The sequence below is a fragment of the Halyomorpha halys genome, unplaced genomic scaffold (assembly GCF_000696795.3).
Source record: "Halyomorpha halys isolate HHAL.00 unplaced genomic scaffold, Hhal_1.1 Scaffold418.1, whole genome shotgun sequence".
Taxonomy (NCBI): Eukaryota; Metazoa; Arthropoda; class Insecta; order Hemiptera; family Pentatomidae; genus Halyomorpha; species Halyomorpha halys.
This window is the reverse complement of record NW_027109309.1, coordinates 405281-427999: the sequence shown is the minus strand read 5'-3', so window position 1 is coordinate 427999 and position 22719 is coordinate 405281. Positions and strand designations below refer to the sequence as shown.

At 32.7% G+C, this 22719-nt stretch overlaps 1 protein-coding gene across 2 annotated transcripts in view; it reads left to right on the top strand.

Annotated features, from left to right (window-relative positions):
• Positions 1 to 2700: 2700 nt before the first annotated feature.
• LOC106682492 (uncharacterized) overlaps positions 2701 to 22719 on the top strand; it is a 40916-nt gene continuing 20897 nt past the window's right edge. Inside the window, exon 1 of one of the 2 annotated variants that reach the window (XM_014423378.2) lies at positions 2701 to 2926. In XM_014423378.2, coding sequence (XP_014278864.1) covers positions 2840 to 2926 — 87 coding nt within the window. In that variant the 5' untranslated portion in view covers positions 2701 to 2839. The remainder of the gene's footprint in view (positions 2927 to 22719) is intronic. The other variant, XM_067047494.1, reaches the window with a different exon arrangement.

The following is a 22719-nucleotide window of genomic DNA, read 5'->3' as shown; positions in this document are numbered from 1 at the left end:
AGTCAGCTGACATCGAAGTACCAGCTGACTGTAACTTATATATATATATATATATGGAAACCATGGAAATATTCAATTATTATCTCAATACGATAAGAGATACGTTCAAAACAAATGACTTGCTTCCGGCTCAATTGAGATAAATATAAAAATCGATGGATAATAGTAAGAACAAACACGCAACCAACCGCATGTCATTACCAGATACTCGGGAAACGCACTGACATCAATGATCCATCAGAAAACCCACAATTCCTCCTTCTTGAATTAATTTTTAAAATAATAGTATTAGTGACAATTATAATTCTCTGATTCTCTAATCTAATTACTTTTGATGATTTTATTTAAATTATAAAATGTATACATACTATTGCTTAATAAGTTAAAACCTCTCCGTATAAAAAAGATACAGAATACAGATTGAGGTGTAGATAGTTGACCGTAGATTAATGCTTGAAGAAGTTTGTCGGGGGGTGCGGTCAGCAAAGAACAACATAAATAAACAAAACCATATTTATTTATTTTATGCCGACGTTTCGACCTGAGTTTCAGGTCTTCATCAGGGCTATAGAACAACATTTAGAGTAACATACATTTGAAAAGGAATAGTATACAAACAAATTTAGAATTATATAAAATATTGAATTAAATCATAAATGATAAAAAATGATAACTGATAATTGAATAGAACAAAATTTTAATTGATTGATATTTGTGGAATTGTATGGTAGTAAATTGAAAATAGTGACAGATGAAATATAATATCATGTAGGTCGAAACGTTGGCATAAAATAAATAAATATGGTTTTGTTTATTTATGTTGTTCTTTGCTGACCGCACCCCCCGACAAACTTCTTCAAGAATACAGATTAATTTTATACAATGATGAATTCTGACCCTGAACTTCTCCTACCTCCAGTGCCTAGGATTAACTCTAGGAGGGAGAGGGGGAGACTCGTTATATTAACCAAGAATCGAATTTGGAGTAGAGAGGATTATCTGAGGGCTTACCCAGTATCTTTGAGGTGGGTATATGTCACTTGGATCGCATATTAGCTCGCATTTCGGTTAAGAGATAGACTTGAAAGTAAGGGGTGGGTTGTGTGTACCTGTTAATTAATGGATTATGTAGTACAAGGGGTGCGTTCTGGGACCTCAAGTACCCCGTTACAATAACCGGTTATGAAGGCATGGCCATGTATACACCCAGGTACGCATCCCCCCGGGGAACAGATATGAACATAACACGAAGAGTTCCGAGGGATGCTAACAGTTAATGGAAAAATATCGACCCACCACGGTGACTCTCTTGTGGAGTTTCTGAGACAGCTGAACTCGTTTTATCTTGCACCACACAGAGAACACCATCTTCGGTCATGCCAAATCGGACTAGTTCAGCTAGTCATCCAAGGAATCCTTTAACGAGTCGTGTGGAGGTCGTGTGAATTGCATACTTTACTCCGGGTAGGTGTCTCGACTGGCATACACGACTGAAAAGTTAAGTAGATGATAAAAAATACTCATCAGCAGACTCCATGACATGGAGATGACCTTGCCTGTGAGAATTAACCATTGTATGAGAAATTATGAGCGAAGGGATAGAAAAAAAGAACTGGGGACAAAAAAAAAATCGTGGGAACCAGAGGCGTAACTGTATAAAACTAAAACTGTGGTATCGGTCAAAAATGAATTTTCATTATAAATCAGTGAAAAGTAAAAAACAAAATGTTGTTAAAAAAAAAAAAAATCTAAAATGGTAAATAAATGTTGATTATAGTTGAACAATTCGAAGCCTTTAGATAGTAAGGTAGCAGTACTAGCATATTAATTTGCTGTAGGTTGTTCAAATAAGGTTATCTAAAAAATTATTTATAATTAAATTAATTAATTAAAATTATTAATTAACTTATGATACTTAGTAGTAATCAATTAGCTCGTTTTAAGTTAAGGGACCTTAAAATCCAATTGACCAAGCCTCGCAAAACGGTCGGCGTGTATGGCTTAACTCAAAAAACGGAAAATCAAATAACATGTTTAGAACAAGTATAGGCAATGGAATGAGACAGCGAATATTTCGATAAAATCGAAAAGCCAGAAGTGCTTCGATTTTTTCAGAAACGGTTCGAAGGGTTTTGGTTAAACTCGGTGAATCAATGTACTATTAAGTTGATAGCGATAATTTCAATTTGAGATCACAAAACTTGGGGACATAAGTGAATTGGACAGTAAGAGTTGGGTCATGCGCACCGATTTTTTAACGAGATGTTCTTCGCTGTATAGTTTCATCATTCATTTATTTAAATTTTGAATGGTTTTCATGTTCTTAGACATTTTTCCTAGTAAATACCTATTCAAACTTCTTTTATTATTTACTCTTTCAACAAAACATCAGACACTATGGCAACACTGATTACCTGATAACTTCCCTAATCCAGTTCGAGTAAATATTGTAATAAAACAAGTGATGCATTCTAATGGTTATTGTTAATTTTCCAGTTATTAACAAGATCATTTTAGACACTACCTTTCTTGTGAAAGAATTCATTCGTTGAAGTAGCCTAAATCTCTATATATATGAAAGTAAATAGTATATAAGGATAAAGTATTCTTAATACAATATTTACAAAAAAATATAATTTATAAAATCTTACTTGATTCCATATCCTTTAATATTTTTGCCAATTTTATTTAAGTTCAATCGTACTAACATCTGTTTATTTTTTTATGTGAAATTATTTGGAAAATAGTCATTTCAGTTAGCATGGTTAAAGGGATCTCAAAATTCCATCTTTAGAGTTCCAAAATCCGAAATTCTCTATCAGTGCTAAGTTTGGATGACATGCATAGAAGAGTGGATCCGGAACTAGAGAGGGAGTTCTTACGAAAGAACTTCCCGTTCCCGCTCTCAGACAGGATAAAGACACCGGTAAGAAACTGTTTTATCTTTTCAGGTTCTTTTTGAAAACAGTTACATATATTCTTTATTTTTCTGATTGTTTGGTAGGATAGCTCATTGTAGTCACAGCTATGTCTTGCTTAAAAACACAGGCAAAAAGTAGTACTCACAGCTCATAGAGTATGGGATAATAATAAAGGAATTTTTAATGGTTCTATTTCACCAAATTTCTTTGATGAGCGATACATTACGAAATAGTTAGTCGTTATTTTTGTTGAAAAAATCCTTTCCGACTTAGGTTTTTTTTTTTTTTTTTACGATTAACAGTTGAAATGTTAATGACACACAATCTATACTGGTTTCTCATTGATAAGGCTTTATCATTTTTTTAGTATAACCTCTTTCTGCTGTCATTACATTTATTTTGTTTATTTATTTGTTTTGTTTTGAATAAATTTATGTTTTTATTGTAAATATGGTGTGAATGGTTTTTATTATATATTGCTCTTGAATAAGGCAGGTTATTAATATATTACAATAGAAAAAGTTTATCTCAGAGTGTTATCACTGGTTACTATTGAAGGGAAATAATTTGACATATGGACAATGTTTCGTTGCATCTACAAAAAAAAAAGTTTTAATTTTATTTTGCATAGGACGTTTTCCAAAGATACTACCGTAGGCTGTGGTCCCTTTCTTAGCTGATGTCCCTACACATAGCTTCACAAAGCTAGTGAGGATTGCCATGAAGAAACCTTAGTCTATGGTACAAATCAAATATTTACATCGAACTGAAAATATTGAATTTTTTTTTCTTTCCTCTTTTTTTAACTGTGTCAATATTAAAGCAAAGGATCGATAAGAAGAGTATACAAAAGGTTATAAATCGAAGCAGCGATAGTGTTTTAAGAATCTCGAACACATATGCATGATTCAGTAATTTATCCTCTTCAGAAGCTCAAACCAAACTTCAAACGTAAAACTAAATTGCATTTAGCAGATACTATTTGAGGAGTTAATCATGAGTTTCAGAAGGGTATAAATACCTTAATTAAGCAAATTGGTCTCTTCTCTAATTTTTGAATTTGGATTAATTCTGTTTCGTATCTTCACGCCATAAAGATTTTAAACTTTTAATTTTCAAAACTAGGCATAATTGACCTCGTTTGCTCTTAAAGAAACAGTAGTTTTTCTCCGTCTTTCTTTTTCGGAAATCTGACCCTAATTGTTTCGAATTCCGCTTATAAATTTCCACAGTGGCACCGCTACCATTCATAATTTCTTCTTAATCAGTTTCATGAGATTTTATATAAATATCTGTTGTAAATGGCGTTGCTAATGATTTGATTTACGATCCCGAAAACTTTAAGTAAATAAGTATATTAGAAGCCACAAACTTTTTAAGCAGCATTAATAACATATTTTTATCACAGTCAATGATTGTATTCAATGAAAATACTATTATTAATGTTTTATGTAAAAATATTGTTTGTTTTTTTTGTTTTGTTCTCTTTTCTTACGCCTCAGAAAATTGGATGTTGTACTATTTTCTCACTCGTAATTCATTATAAGTTGTTTTTTTTCCTTGAATCGGTTTTCATCTTGTTTTATATTACCTAGGGCTGTTGAATGGTCTCCATCCTTGTCATCCCTGCAGTGAAGAGGGCAAGTCGATGAGCCTATTCGATGCAACTGTTTTTGAAGGTAGTGTCCTGTCCTTATAACGACATATTATGGAGTTTGCTGTTCTGTAAGATAGCGGTTGAAAAGGTTGATTCTCTGCACAACCTAGCTTAGATATCTTCTCAACATGTTCATTGCCATGTATGCCACCATGGTTCGGTATCTACTTCTAGTCCTTCTCTTTTTCACTTTATAGCAGCAGCCATGTTCCTACTTTTTTCTTTAATGGATAACTCTGCAATCTCAGGTGCTGATAATTTCAGAATAGCTGCTTGGATATCACAGAAGATAACGATCTTGTTATCTGCACCAATTTTTGCGCCCATCGCAAGCACTCCAACTCAATATGCCAGTTGAAATAGCCCAAATAAACACCCAAACCATATCCTTTGGGAGTAGATGGTGCAAACTTGTATGTATAAATAAACAGAAATTTTACTCTACTTTAAATGATATTAGGTTTTCTAGAATTGTTTGTATTTTCAAAGATATGAAGCTCCGAATGAAAAATATTTTGTTTTTAACATTTTGTATTCCTCCTAACTATACTTGGCAGACGCACCAATTTTGACTAGTAATTATGTCTAGTTTTCAATAAAGTAATAAAAAATTTGTAGTGAACTAAGAGATTTTTTTCGCGGGCTCTTGTACAAATAGATCACTTTAGCACCCTTAGTTATTCTGACCAAGACTACCTTAAAACCTGTACGTCCGTAAGAAAAATAGAATTAAAAATTTTGTACAATCGTGATGCTTTCCATTACTGTAAAATTGTATTAAGTAAAAAATAAATTTGGAAATATAGTTGGAACTAAAGTTTGTACTTAAAATAAAAAAAAGATATTTAAAGAAGAAATAAAAACAAATGTACAAACTGTGAAATATGTAAAATAAAATTGGTTTAATTTTTTTTTGTCTTTAAATACTTATTTATTGATAGATATTACAATCTGCCACGCAGTTGTGGGCAATAGGTAATAATGATGAACGATCACATTCACACTGAGGTATTAAAATATCCCAGCGCATCCCTCTCGCCGCATCACTAGTAGTGAGCCAATGGTGGCTGAGTAAGTGCGCTATAGCAGCAACCACTCAACTTGAGTGGAGAATCTGATCACTGCAAGAACTCCAATTGTCCGTTTTTATTTACAATAAGTCTCTCTAAGGCCACTGCCGTTTCAACCTTCTAGGTGGGCTGTAGGGATGGGTGGAACTAGATAAGGTTTGAACCAAAGGATTTGGATGGTTTATATGGAATATTGAGGTAATATTGAATTATAATTTGGTTAGTATTAGTTCAAAAATGGATATGTAGGTCATAGTGTAGTGTACTGTTGGAAACGTAATAGGGTGCATTAAATATGGTTCTACAGTAGTGGTTATATGAGCGACGATCAGAAGGATGTCTTGTGCGTTGCTTTAATGTTTTGTACTGGTTTTCAGGGTTTTTTAGGGAAACTTTAAGATCAATTTGGTCTGTTAAGATTCGGCGAAAGGAATTCCAGTTTACTAGGCCCCTTATGAGTGAGGGTGGAGGTAATTCAGGAATTGGGGATATGGTGATAGTTAGGATTAGTAGACTATAGTCTGGACAGAAGTTATCGAGGTGTGAAAGGGAAATGTTTAGAGGGCCTAAGCCTTTGTGTATAAAGAAGTCCAGGAGGCCAGGGTTACGGTTAGGATCGGTTGGCCAGTATGTAGGAGAATTGGGACAAAGAATGTTGCATCGAAGGGAATTGATAGCAGACAGGAGTGATCGTCCACGGGAATTGGTGGTTCTAGCTCCCCATTGTTGATTTTTATTGCGTTGAGGTCTGCACCTAGAAGGAAATGGTGTCCGAGAGAATCAAGGAAGGAATTTAATTGTGGTTGGGAAGTGGGAATTCTCGGTGAGGAATAACCCGCTACTATTGTTATGGGGAATAGAGAAGTTTGGATCGATACGGCTGTGGTTTGTAAACAATTTTGGGCTTGTAAAGGACTAAGTGATGTGAAAGGGATCGATGGATAATGACAGCAGTGCCACCATGTGCTGTTCCGTCAGGATGGTCCGTTTGATAAATTTGGTACTGAGGTATGTTCATTAATCGTCTGGTGGTAAGTCGAGTTTCAGTTATTAGAGCTACGTCAATATTTTTGTCGTATAATAAGGCCGTTAGCTCGTTAACGCGGTTTCGAGCACCATTCGCATTCCAAATGAGAATAGAAAGAGACTTAAATGGTACCATTTAAGGGTTTCTTGGCGGAGGAATAAGATTAGATACTATATTTGTAAGTAAGGAGATGAGTGGAGTGATAAGGGATCTAAATTCAGATAGGACTCCTCTTTCCTATCTGAGGTGAGGAGGTTTGTGAGATCTGTCGCGTTAGGAGGAGGGGGGATACAAGGTATCTGATAATTAGGCTTTTGGGAAGTGGATGAGGTTTGAGGAACAGAGGGATGAGAATGTTGGGATTGAGGTTGAGGATAATGGGATGTAGGTTGCGATTGTGGCAGGGCCTGAGTTACATGTTCTGATTCGCCAGTCATTTGAGCAAAGGATACTCCTGGTTTGACAATTCTTGAGGGTCTCCTGGGTGGACTGGTTGCATCTTCTTGTCTGGGACCTGCCTGCTTTCTGGATGCTAGATTTTTATTTGTCTCGCACCCCTTGTAGTTGGCTGGGTGTCCTTCTTTATGGCTTAGTGCACACACTGCAGGTGCTTGCCTAGGCTTGCTGCATTCTACGGATTTGTGTTGTTGGCCACACTTGACGCACCTAGGTAAGTGATGGGAATAATGTTTAGTGTGGCCATGCTCAGTTGTGGCATTGAACTATTGTTCTTTTAGGGTAGGGTTTTTCAACTACTACTCTGGTGTAATATAAACGGCTCACATTATAAATATCTTCTACTTCAGGTGTTTGTTCGAGGTAAACGAAGAACGATGGCAACGCTATTTTGTTTGATGCACTATGTGGATCTTTGTTATCTTTTAGTACGTTAACTACCTGTCGTACTACGTACCCCATGGGCGTATGTTCTTCTTTGATAGCTTCCGGCGGTGTCGAGAGGTGTAATTGTCTGATGACTACTCTGAACGCCCTCACCTGACGTAGCTGATATGTGTGGTAGTCAGCTTTTGTTTCAGATAAGTATTTTATTATTTTCCTGTAAGTATCTACGGTATCTGGTATTGATTTCGTATCATTGATGCGACTTTGACAAATATATGTACCTGGGTCAACTACTTTATTAATTTGTTGGCAAAAAATATGAAAATTTTTAATGTTTTTGATAAATATTGGCGGTGGCTTGGGTTCTCTGGGTGTCTGGTTCGCTTCCATGTTATCTATTGGTAAATTTCCTAATACGTCATATTGATTTGGCGTAAAAAATGGCGATTCCTCGGCTGTGCTTGGATTAGAAGGGCCAGGTTGGGAGAGTTCATTTTATCAATTGAACTACCTGGTGTCACAGGTGGTGTTTTTCTCAGTGGTTTTGTTGGTTTTTGTTTAGCTGAAGAGTTTCTGGGTGTATTTCTCAGGCTTCGAGATCTTTCAGTGCTATTTTTACTGGACATCACCATATGAATGTATCTCATACCATCATGGTGAGTCGAGATAAGAAAATAAAATAAGAAGACAGTTAAAAATAGTATAATTTTAGTTTACGTATTAATATACGTAATTAAAGACGTAAAGGGCAGAGCGGTCTATCTTCAATAGCAGCCAGTGTCTAACTGACCAAAGGCTGGGGCTGTTAGCTCTAGTACGAGTCTATGGCTGCTGTTAGTATTAAGGAACGCATACACTGTTCACTTAAAAGTTTATAAATACATAAGCGACAACTCACTTATATTTTACTTCTCATGTGAGCAGTATCACTTATTATTACACTTATTATTCACTACTGTTTTTATTTAAGTTTACCGGAAAATACAGTCTATTGTGGGACACGATGTAACATATGTTAATTTGCTAACTAGCGCATGCGCACACTGGTTTAAAATAAAAAATAAAAATCACTAGTTGTTTATAGGGAGTATAAAAATGTATGTAGAAATTTTGAGAAGAAATATATGAAAACATAAAAATTCCATCTCTAGTCTTTAGGCACAAATCAAAATTAGCTGTAACGGGCGCATAGACAGGAACATAGGTGAGCTAATGTCACTTAGTCGTAATGAAATTATTAGCAAGGGGGGCGATAAGATCTGGTTAGTGTGTTAGTGGGTTTGTGCCCTTGTTTATGCCCCCCTAATATCACAGCTGGAACCACAATAATTACCACATCAATATGCTCTTCCATAAATATTGCAAGTGGCCTTCCTCTGTTATATTGTGGCACACCAGGATTCCCTCCTAAATAATTCACAGGCTCAATCTGATTTTGATATTAATATGTATAAGTATTAATTTTTAAATTATGTTTATGTTATTAATCTAAAAAATAATAAAGAAGATTCTGGTTAATTGCGGCTTGAAATATACTGTGTTAACTGTTATATGACTGTGTTAATCTGTGTTGACGTTTCGGACTGGGTTGTAGGTCTTCATCAGGACTAAGAAAATAATATAAATGAAATGAATAAATATAGTGGCGATTCATTACTTTTCATGGCTGATGGAGGTTCCGCCAACTGCATTTTATTATTTATTTATATTTACATTTCTCTTGTTATTTTTTAAGCTCTGCTAGATGTAATTGTATATAACTAATCATTTAATATCTTCTCTAATAGTATCACGTTTACAAATTTATTAGGCTATGATAATTAGGAGGCATGCAGGGATTTTTAACCATAAAGTGAAGTTTTGCATAATGATATATTTACAAATCTTTCCATTTTAGGTATACTAATATATGAGAGAGCATAATAGACTTATTGACTTCATTTTACTTAATATGCTATGAACTAAGAATATGAGAGAGACCTTTCATATTTATATTGACTCTAATTTTAATCACTTTTTATTACTGTTGACGTTTAAAATACCAACTTAGGATTTTTACTTACCTTATGTGTCTGGCGTACTTGGAGATGTTTAGTAGTTCTTTGCTTCGTTGGTATATATGTCTTTAGATCTTCCTCCTCTGCCTTGAGTGTGCTTGCTTGATTGTCCGATGTCCGTCTATCTGGCTGTAGATCTGTCAGACTCCCTTGTACTGTACTCCTCTCTGACTGTGTGTTTCTTAGGGTGTCTTCTCCTAAAAACGGCCCTTCCTTCCCACTACTTTCTCCTAGTCTTCTCAGCTACCTCTGTTTTGGGGGGATTGACCGATATTTGACCTAACCATCGGTCAGGTACCATTGATACCTTGATACCTTATCTTGAGGACCCGCATTACAAACCTAAAAGTAACTCGGTACTGCCTAACATTTGTTGATGGAGGCGGACATGCGACCTGACTTGCTGTCCTAAAAGGGAGCGATCAGATGTTTATCTTTATTTTATGACCCTTTATGTTGTAGGATTGCCAGGTGTACTATTTGGTAAACCAAGTCCACTTATGGCCTGACCTTAAAGGGGCACATATATAGACCTCAGTAAATTCAAAACGGCTCTTAACGTTTTTGAGAAAATCGAAAAAAAATTGTAAAAAAAACAATTCTATAAAGTCACTGTTCGATTTTATTGAAAAAATTGCTGTCTCAACTCAGGCCTATACCTGCCCTAAATATGTAATTTCAGTTATGTACTTTTCGTTTTTGAGTTGGGCTGATAACACTCACAGAACATTGTGCTATACTTAGTTAATTGGACTCAAAAGGTGTATATCCATCGAAAACTGGAATATATGTAAAAATAAAAGATGTATACGTCAGAGCATTAATATAAAAAATTTATATTTTCATTTTATGCTACAAACCCCAAGGATTCGAATCCGGATGTGGCAGATAATTATTTTCTGTTTCACTGTAGCCGTGCGGTTTCGGAAGCCCTTTGGGATCCACCCCACCGTATTGAGTGGGTAACCTTAATGGGGTAAAAATTTGGCTTTCGAGCGTAATTCTATAATATAATATATATATATTAATGGTAATATTTGATTTAGTAAATAATTTAAATGTGATAGTTAGGTTTAATGAGACGGAACAGGGATAAATGTATTATTATAGATTTTATGTTTTTGTACGTTTTCCAGTTCTCTTTTCTGATTAGTACTGTTTTTCACATTGAGTGTAGTTATTTGTCTTTATACTTTCAATCATAGAATCTTACTGCAGTTATTCCTGCATAATGATTAGAAAATATAAGCCACTGATGGAACGGAATTCTTGATTAAATCAGTGTGTTTTGCAGAAAAACAACACGTATTCACCGGTACATCATACCTTTTCACCGTCCGTTGACATGATACCATAGCCCTTTTAATGAATCTCTGATTGATATTAGAACAACAACATCGATTCTTCTCAGTTTCTATTAATGAACGAATTGATTGCTTCGAAAAATCTCTAATCAAATGTCAAAGGTTATAGCTCTTTAACAATGAATGATATGTTTATAAAATAATACAAAACATGATCTATTCAAACAAATTAAAACACTTGAAGGAGTATAAAAAAATGAGCCTGTATGCAGTCTCAGCTGTACATTTTAGTAATTTAAAACAACAATATGGTATTTACTTTAAAAGAAACAACTATGGTATGACATTGATCCCTCACACGTTAATCAACTGAGCTCTTTCCATTTTAACCCGTCATACATAGTTTCTAAGAGCTCTCAAATCAGAGACGTTAGGCGTTTATTTGGAGAAGCCCAGTAATTTTTTTTTAAACATACCTTTTTAATTTTTCCTAGAACGCCATAGTGCTCGAAACCCCACGCCTGTCCTGGATAACATACCATCACTCGAAATATTGATCTGTTGCTTGCTATCAAATTATCCCAAGTGGAGTTCAAACCAAACTTAGCTTGACTGATCCTTTCTGAAAAGTGGTGCCCAAACATAAACTTTGAAGTAATTGTTACATTCAAATATTTATATTCATTTACTACCTCAACTTATAAATCTGTAGATTGCCTTAGAAAAAAAGAATGTGATTAGTATCAACCCTGAGAAATGAGTTTTATTACTCTGAGTTAGTCAGATGTTTTCAACTTTTAAAACGTTTGCCTGACAGGTTACCACAAACTGTTTAAATCCTCAATGTAATTTGCTACTTGTTTATTTTTATTTGTTTTAGTGTTCCATTATTTGTTTCCTATGGATTTGTTTTTACAGAGGCATTTAGCAGAGGAGTATAGCAAAAGGGATTTACTTCTTTCTTTGGATTATAAGTAGGCTTGCACGTATCTGTATAGGGCTATTCCAAGATAACTTTTTCTAGTCAACAGGTGCGAGTATTGTGCTTTGGCCTGCCAAAACTAATCAAATCAAACAAGTCTGTCGAGTTGCCAACGATTCTGAAGGGACCTTGGAACCACTTTCCCCACTCCCTCGCCCTCCAGTTTCTTGAATGACCACTTCTTTAGATTGATTCCACCTTTTGTTATGGGCCCCTTCCACTCTGCTCTGGTCATGGAATCGATTGGATCCAGCACATACAACATGCTCTTCTATTTGAAAGCGTCTGCTCTGACGTACCAAGGTGACATATAAGAAAGGACATTGTAAATTATAATGTCAAATATCGCATTTGTAATTTTTTTTGTTATTTATTTAATTTTATAACGGTATATGATACGTTGAGATCCAAAAGAAGATGAACACATGTTTTGTATTCTTCTCTCTTTATTCCTTTTTTTCCCATACTATTTAGTGTCCTTTTTAAGGTAGTGCTGAATACATAAAAATTATTTTACATACAAAGGTTTAACATTTAAATGTGGATAATTCCTCTTCAATAGTTGCAGTCTGGCGTAAAGCCAGAGTAATTATTGGTGATTATAACACTGGTTCCTGAAGTTAAATGAGTGAACTGCATATTGTGACAAAAAATATATTTAAGCACTATTGAAATTAACAGTTTACGAGTTGGACTCTAGACTAATAAATATACATTGAATTATTAAACTATTCCATACGATGATTACATATCTTCTTGCTGTTGCTGTGACATGATTGTTGGGTTATGTTGCGGTTACTAATTTTGCTATCCCATTCTCTTTGCCTCTCGGAGGGCCAGCAGACCTTGGTCTCTTCTACTCCGTTTGGCTAATGAAGCGTTTATGAGTAGAAAAATTACCTTTGAGAGTGAAGATGGCGGATCGTCTCTTCGCTTCTCTAGTTCTTGAAGTAATGGCCGTTGGTCTACTCGGCCAACAGAGAGCAGCACATGAGCTATCAGTCCCTTACATATATGACTGAATTGAATTTGTTGGGGGGTGGGGGTAGGTAGGGATTGTCTGAACAATTCCCTATAATAAAAAGGCTACATAATATATCACCAGTTGTATTTTTTTTAAAAACGAAGAAGCAGTTTCGACAAAAACGCTATTATCAGGCCAACTTAAACATGTTGAATAGAATCAGAAAAGTCTTAAATCGGTTCAGCTTTATAGCCGATAAGTTGTTGTTTAAAATAAAAAAAAACCACAAGTTGAAATATTGTCCAGCATTTTTATTATTTTTAACACTATTGGGCCGTTTCATATGAAATGTCAACAGCAAAGGTTTTCCAGTAAAAGAGCTTTATCAAGTCAAAAATTTTTTATTAAAATATTTATCCTCATATTCCTCCCAGACTTATTAACTTTTTATTCACAGAACTGAAAAATTCAGGGTATTGTGAATAAATAAAACTAGAAAATGCATTTTTGACCTAAGAATCATTTTAAAAATTTTTACCTTTAACCTGTTAGAGATAAGTCTGGTAAATACAGTGGGTGTGGAAAGGCTCTTAGACAGCTCGTTTAGTTTCTTCAATGTCTGTCGTGAAACATGAGGTCTGATGTCATGTAAGAGTTTAGGTTCCTTCCAAATAATCAGTGCAGATTTTTTTTTTTTCAAGTTTTGATGCTTTTGTTAAATAACAATATCTTATGTTTTGATTAAGATGGATATTTAGAGTTATTACATAAGCAATTGAATAGCAATGTTAATAAAATCAGTTTGTTGATTTTTTATGAATAAAACAGATGCATTATGTCAATATCATGTACGATGTGATGGTGCCACCTTTGGGTAAAAATGATACAAATTATTCCTACCATTGATATTTTATTGATGCAAATTTGGTTTTGTCATGGATCCCGGTCTTTCGTCGATATTTAACCACTCTCAAGTCTTATACTGGTTCAGTTGCTCTGCATCTCATTAGGTTTATAAGGTACCCAACAGATAATCTTTTTTTACTTTATTCCATGTGTCGAGGAACTGTCGATACACTTGTATTCACTTGTGGTGCAAGTGCTTTACCTGTTTGGTAAGAGTTTTCGACAGTAAGCTTGAGTTCATCATCGTCAATTGCTGGTTGAGGTCTTCCTCTGGATTGGTTACTCAAATCTGTCTCACCAGCCAATATATTTGATGAAGTGTAATATTCATATATCATGAGATTGTTATATATTTATTAATTATATATTAATTAATAATCTAATAACCACTTATATTAATTAATAAATTAATAATAATATTATTAATTTATTTATTAATATAAGTGGTTATGATATTATTAATAAATATTTTTAGATATGAATTAAATAAATTTTATTTAATTAGTTAATTGTATATTAAGTAGTTAATATTTTTTTAGATGATATAATAGTTTAGAATGAAATAGGCGTGTGATATTGTCAGGATGTATGATGTACGAATCAACAAAAGTTTAATCAGAGTTAAACTCATTGGATTAACGGAAGCGTATATTTAAAAATTTCGTTGGTTTTGATATTGAAAATTTAGGAGCAATCGAAATGGAAAAAAAATTGCTAAACAAATCCGAGTGTTTAGCAATATTTTTTATTTCATAGGTTTAAATCTTGAATGTTTAATATGGTGATATGCGACATAGGTGTTTTCGCTCATCCAAATTTTGTTATTATATATAAATCTCGTATTGTTTAAATTTTTTAATTGTAAACATTTAAGTAACTTATTATTTTATTAGCTATTCAGTATTGTTTTAGAATATGCCTTTGGTATGACTAGTCAGTGAAACTCAACATGGGAGGATTCTTGAACTCTCTCGCACACTCACGCACTCATTTTGTGATTCTAGTTTGATTATTAATTTGAAAGAAATAAAAGCGATTTTAAATAAAATGTTAAAAAAAATTTAAATTGAGATCATTTTTAAGTCTTGAAGGAGTTGGGAGTTGTAACTTCGCTTGATGCCTCTTGGGAGTTAGATGGTTAGCTGTTTTAATGGAATAGTCTTCATCCAATTAGCAGCTAGAATTACATTTACTCAGGTCGAGGAAAGTCTACTCTCTTCTGGCTAATCTTACTTTGCGATTGATTTTGGTTAATTTTAGTTTCATTTACATAATAAAGAAATTTTGTGTAATATTTGGAATCGGAAAGAAAAAAAAATTCTAATCTTACTGATCTATTGGGACGTTTCTGGTATGATTAGATTACAATATCGCTGCGAGGTTCTCATTATTGTAATAAATATTTTTATTAATACCTAAGTATTATTTTTTATTTATTTTTTTTAAATAATTTATTTATTGATATTCACAACTGTATACATTTATACACATAAAGTAAATTTGCTGTAAGTGATATTATGACATGATAAAAAACATGTGGAGAATCTACCCATTGATAGAACTCCAAAAACATTTCTAAAGAAGATCTCGAGGCCATCTTCTTTTCAGACGTCTAAGAGGATTATTAGGTAGTGAAGGAGGAGAAGCCAGGCTAGAAACGACTTGGTAGGGAAGTTTATTATGGAAGGATTGGTATCTGGTTCGGGGTAGATCGGTTACATATGGACCATTAAGGTCTTTATGTATGATTTTATTATTAGCAAAGTAAGAAGCATTGAAGATTTTACGAAGGATTTTGGATTGAATACGAGGGGAATTCGAAGGTTTAGTGGAGCACCAAAGCTCAACTCTGTACGTTCAGATTGGCCTTATTACAGTCATGTAGATCAGTCTTTTGTAATGGATTGGAAGTTTGGACCGTTTGTCTAGTAAATGTTGTAATAGTCGGAATCGACGAGCAGTTTCCTGTCTTTTCAGTGTTGTATGAGGATTCCATATCAGTGGTTTGTCCAGATTTAGTAAGTATTATATTAAAATTATTATGAATTTGAAAGGAGCTAAATATCGTTATTATTAACCCGGGAGTTATTTTTTATATTTTATAATAGTTTTTTCCTCCCAACCTATACTCAATTTAGTTTTACTCTGCCTTCTCGCAACGATAAGACTGAGCATTTCTCTCACCAGTACACTCCTAACGTGACATTTTTCCTCTCATTTGAGCATTTTGGTTACCTGGACACCTCCTGCGTTTCTTAAATCTTTTACGAAATTTGGATTCCTCAGCCCCTAATGGAAGAGCTACAATTAACATTTCAATTTGTATCGGAAATAAATTTAAACATTTTTGTCTTTATCAAATCTAATTATATAACAAAAACAGTACAAATCGCCTACCATGAGATAAATGAATAAATAAAAATATCTGCCGGGTTTACCAGATGAGGGTTGAGATGAGGTTAATAAAACACAAAGTAATTATTTTTATAACATAGCAACTTCTGGTATAATAAAACATCCTTAAAACCTCATATATCTATAACTGAAGAAATCTTTGATAGCAAATTTTGAATCTTTATTGCATTAAAAAAAATGAGTTTGCCAGTTAGAGCATGTACTGAGAGTACCTGCAAAAAATGGTGGCCCCATAAAAAAATCTATATTTTTCGAAAAAATAATTGTCTGATGACGAATAATTCCTTTCCTAAGCAATACATAAAATACCTCCTGAATGAAAGAATTGTTAGTTGAAAACTATTTAAAAGCCGCTTTTTCAGAACTTATTAATTAAACAGAAAAAGTACTTGTTAATCTGATAGAGTACTTATTAGTCTGAAAAAGATTAAATTATTTCTTATACTTGACCAGGTAAAGATGGAACCAATTCTACGTATACAGATGTCTATTATTACTCAAATTAAAGCTAGTTTAATGTGCTATAAAGTAGCTTATGACGTTTATCTTCTTAGGAGTAGTAGTTTTTGCCTATTTGCCAAAATAAAATCACAAAATATTTATTTCTAGTTTCTATTTTTTCTGAAGGAGTAGTAGTTTTCATAATTTTTGCCAAGTCACATAATGTTTATTTCTAGTTGTTTAGACAAACTTTTGATTTATGAATAACTATATCTCAGGAACGATCAGACGCACAGATATCTTCCAGCACTCAAATTATAACAGGCTTTAATTTTGTGCTATAAGGCAGTTTATATCATTTAACTTCGTAAGGGTAGTATTTTTACGATATTTAAATATGATTTTTTTTCCGAACAACTAGAAATAAGCTAAAATTTGATCATTATAGCAATTGTCATGAAAGCTACTAATTCTACGAAGACATAAACTACTTTAAAGTACATTAAACTAGCTTTAAGTTGTGTGCTAATAGACATCTGAACGTCAAATGGTTTCGGAGATATATATTTTTTCATAAACCAAAAATTTATGTCCGAACAACAAGGAATAAATATCTTGTGAATTAATTTTGACTTTTCCACTCTCGATACCCTTTTTACTGAGGGATAGGTTTTCTTTTGTTTCTCCCCGATAATTTTGATAAATAAAGTTTGCTTATTGACAGTTTTTTAGACATTAATATAGGCAAAACTACATCTCAGGAAACTTTAGACATACTGATGTCTATTAGAACCCAAATTAGAACTAGATGAGCGTACTGTAAACCCAGCCTTCTTGAAGTTGTAGTTGCCATAAAATTTAACAAAATAAATGAATTTCTATTTGTTATGAAAAATTCTTATTCATGTGTAGATATCATAAAAACTACTACTCATATGAAGATAAACGTCATAAACTAGATTAGAGTACATAAAACTAGCTTTAATTTGAGTGCTCAAAGATATCTTGGTGGTAAGTAAAAGTTGCGTGATGTGCATCAGATTTTTAGTCTTAACGCAGACAAATCTATAAAATAGAGATCAGATGACGAAAACAATTTTAAACAAAAAATACTATACCATGACTTTTCCGTTTATTAATCCAAGCGTTGGACACTAGTTAATTATATTGAGTAAAACAAATGGTTCGAATTATAAATGTAGGATGCAGTAGCAGTGTTTAGTCGAAATTTGGATCTGGTACATCGGAAGCGTATCGCTGTACCTTCCAGATAAAACCGACAGGTGAAATGTGACTTTTCCATTCTCGATAGCCTTTTTACAGAAGGATAGGTTTTCTTTTGTTTGTCCCCGAAAATTTTGATAAATAAAGTTTGCTTATAAGCAAAATTTTTTTAGGCATTAATTTAGGCAAAACTACATCTCAGAAAACTTTAGACATACTGATGTCTATTAGCACTGAAATTAGACACTTACTTAGTAGTAGTTGCCATAATATTTGACAAAATAAATGGATTTATATTTGTTATTGAAAATTCATATTCATATCTAGATACCATAAAAACTACTACACCTACGAAGATAAGTGTCAACTACTGTCTAGTACGTTTAACTAGCTTTAATTTGATGCTAGCAGACATTTGTATGTCGAATGATTTCTGAGATATATTTTTTCATAAATCAAAATCATTGTTCGAACAACTTGAAATTAACATTTGTAAATTTATTTTGTCAAATCCCATGAAAATTATCACTCCCACGAAGATAAACGTCATAAACTACTTTATAGCACATAAACTAGTTTTAATTTGACATCTCTACATCCATTCACAAATACTAATGTTTCATTGCATTTTTTATGAAATGTTGCTTTTAAAAAACGTTTATCTCTGGAACTATTGAACGTAAATAGTTCTATTAGAGCTAATATTTTAGGAAATTTACTCTAATTTAAATGACGTTCTATTAGATTTTCTAGTATAGTTTTAAAGATATAGACCTCCCAATGGAAAACAATATATTAAAGTAATATATAAGCCGCCATTTTTTATTCTTCCTAACTATACTTGGCAGATTCATTAATTTTTACTAGTTATTATATATAGTTTATACTAACTAAATCGAAAATTTGGGTGGAATAACTAATTGTTTTCTTCTCTTGGGCTCATGTTCAATTGGTCTCACGTTGATTCTGCAGATTCATTAATTGTATCAACTTCTTTTGCTTCAATGTATACAAAAGTATTTTTCTTAACACGCATCTTTCAAACAATAGATTTTATCGAACAGCAAATTAGATGTGTTAAAAAATAATAAAATATATTCTCAAACCTTAAAATATAGGTCGTTATAATAGAAGAGCCAAGAAGAAAAACAGGGAGTTACTTAACTCCAATTTTTGATTATTTTAATGAAAACTATTTATGTCTATGAGTCTTCCAAGTATAAGTATGGAGGATCAAAAATTGGGACTGTTGCAAAACCTTAAAAAACAATTATTTTTCATTCGGAGCTCTATATCGTAAAAATTATCGACAACACTAGAAAATCTAAGAGAACATTATTTAAAAAAGAGTAAATTTGCTGAAATATTAGCCCTAATAGAGCTATTTACGTCCAATAGTTCTCGACTAATGAAAAAGCAACATTTCATCAAAATGTTGTATGGAACGTACTGAAATATCAGTAGTTAATTAATTTATTTTGAGAAATCTATATCTCAGAAACTATGTGACATAAAGATATCTATTAGCACTCTGTTTAAAGCTAGTTTAATGAGCTTTAAAGCTATGAGTTTATAACGTTTATTTTCGTAGGAGTAGTAGTTATCATAAAATTTGTTAAAATAATTTGATTTATAGTTGTTCAGACAATAAGTTTTGAGTTTTGAACATTTCAGAACCATAGGACGTACAGATGTCTGCCAGCATTCAAATCAAAGCTAATTAAATTTACTATAAAATAGTTTATAACGTATATCTTTTTATGATATTTGACAAAATAGATTCACAAAAAAAGAATATTTTGAAAGAATATTTCACTAGACCCATAAGATGCACATATGTCTGCCAGCACTCAAGATAAAGGCAATTTAACTTACTATAAAGTAGTTTATGAAACGTATCTTCGTAGGGGCAATAGTTTTTATGGTATTCGCATATGAATATAAATTTGGCAAATGAAACTGTGAAAGGCTGTTCCGGGAAATTTACATTTTTCTTATTTATAATGTGAAATTTGTTGGTTCACGCTTTCTATTGGAGTTATTCACGTCTAATGATTTTTATTTTTGTTATTTTTTTAACCTTTTTTTTCTTCAATTTACATTTACATTTTTTAACTTATTTATTTGGTTTTTAAATTGTTCCACAGAAGTATTGCTGTGGAACAGTTTAATTTAATATATATTCATTTTATCGTTATAAAATGTTAATTTATTTTTGATTTATTAATAATTTATTTTAATTTGTTATGCATTTGTGTAAAGAATCAAACGTGCGTTGCGGGTCACTGGGGAAGGGAGGTAGGAGAGAATGGAATAGAGAGAACATTATAGATAGGGTTTTGAAAAAAAAAAAAAAAAAAAAAAAAAAAGGAGAACGAATAAATAGGAAAAATGGAACATGGCTTTGTGCGAGAAGAAGAAAGATATATAAGAAAAAAAAATTGTAAATAAAAAAAAAATTGAAATATATTGTATTTAGCTGATTATTCTTTGAAAAAAAAAATTTGAAAAACAGAAATGGTTTTGTATCATTGTTGATATATGGTAGTATATTTATCCATGCATGGGTTGATGGGTATGCTGTGTTTTTACAACCCTATGTATCTGGGCAGCATTGCCAAATAAAGTATTTCTTCCTAATTAGTTTAAAATAAATAAATTTATATGTGTTCCAACTTCTGTATTAATAAAATGTAAACAGTCATGTTCATATTTAATGTTGGATGGCAAATGTGGAAAGTGTTACAACACAAAGTGCCGTTTGGTAACTGCTGCTGTAGTAGAAATATGCGAGCCTGTCTTAATGCTCAAAGTTAGCCCTTTGAACAATATTAAATATGTTTGTGTTTATTTGTTATTAATAAAGTATTTAGAACAAATATTAAATCATTTATTATAACTTGAACAATTTGTAATAATGAAAATATTTGGGCTTGTAGACCTTCATAGAGGGAATATTTTTCTTGTTTTAGGATTCATAATTCATATTTTCAGTTCCATCCTTACCCATTAATTCTTAATCTTTCATCCTTAAGAATCCCTGATAATCCTCCGAGGCATCTGAAAAGAAGATGGCCACGGGACCTTCTAATTTAAATTAATGTTTAATAATGGTTGTACACCAACGGGTGGTTCCTTCCCAAGATTTTCAAGTGTATATGAAACATACTACATATTTACCTATTGTATTATTTTGTACAGTTGTAAATTACATTAAATAAATAATTTAAAAAAAAAAATTTCAGTTAGGACACTTAGCTCTAAATTGGCTTGTTAACAAGATGAAAGGTTTTGTATCTTGTAAAATATTTAATAATTGGTGTTTATTCATTTTTTTTTTTTTTTATTAATTGCCTTTTCTAGTATGGGTAAATTTTTTTTTTATCGGTGAGTTACTTTAGTACTTGCTACTTGCTAAGATGAAAACCCTTCCTTTGATAAAGAATGATCTAAGATAAACTATAGGTATTATGTAGCCGAGCTCGGTACAGTTATGACACTGCGGCTGAATATTTAAAGTCCCTAGTAGCTGCGAGTAAGCCCCCTTGGTTAAAGTAGTGCCATCGGTATTATCAACTTATATTGCCTCGGCTCATGTTGTATCTTTAAAAGTTTACAAGCCGACCATCCATCATGATCCTTTATATCGATGCCTTTATAGTGTTTGAAGAATATTGTTCGAAAATGTATTAGGAGAACTTTTCTTGTTCGGGTCTTATGTTAGTATTTATTTTTATTCCATGGCGCATTATCCTAATATTCTAAATGATTTATTAAAACTCAATAATAATAAAGCCATTTCAAATTGACTATGTATTTTTGTTGGAAAGCTTTAAAAGAACAAAAGCTAGCTGGTTCGGATATAAATATTTGAAAAATTAAACATAAATAAATAACAGAGTTATAATGAAACAATGAACAAAGTAAAATAAATAGGCCTATTAGACACAATAAAACCATCTAAATAAATTATGAAAACAAAAAGAAACTAATTTACAAATAATCCTCTCGTATCCAATCTTTACAATCCAAAATCCTTCGTAAAATCCTCAATGCTCCTTATTTTGTTACTAATAAAACCATCCATAAAGACCTAAATGTTCCTTATGTAACCGATCTAGCCCGAACCCGATATTATTCCTTCCATAATAAACTCCCTAACCACCCAAAATCACTCGTTTCTAACCTTGCTTCCTCTTCCATTCCTGGCAATCCTCCAAGGGGCCTGAAAAGAAGATGGCCTCGTGACCTTATATTGTAAACTGTTTTAGAGTTCTACTACTGGGTAGTTTCTCTACATCCTGTATCATATCATTATGTCATTATGATCAAATTTACTGGTTGTATTTTTTCATACAGTTGTAAATATCAACAAATAAATAAAAAAAAATTACAAACAAAGATACACATATAAAATAAATACTTTTCCACAAAAGGTTGATCCACTCGGATAGGTCAGAGAAAGATATTTTGCTTGTTGAGATGTGTAGGTCGCAGCTCTGTTGCTATACACGGCTGCAATGGTCCAAGGTTGGTGCAGTGGCTCATCGATAGTCCAAATATCCAAAAGCCAAGGCTACACTGGCTATTATGAGGACATCGTCTAGTTATTTTGGTGAATTATGTGAACCAACTAATTAACAACTCATATTCAAGTCGAAACACAGAAAATGTCTGGTTCCGGACTGTAATGACGGGTTAACTCACTCAAAATGTCCACAAATAATACATTATAAACGCAGACAGAGTTACATACTATCATTGTCACTAATTAGCCGGAACTGAATTAAAAACGAAGATGGTCGGCCCGTTGCTAGGTGACGTCTTAGCGACGGTTAATCCTCAGCATCTGTCTTCATTACTTGATTATAACACACAAATATTATCACATATTTTTCTTCTCATATA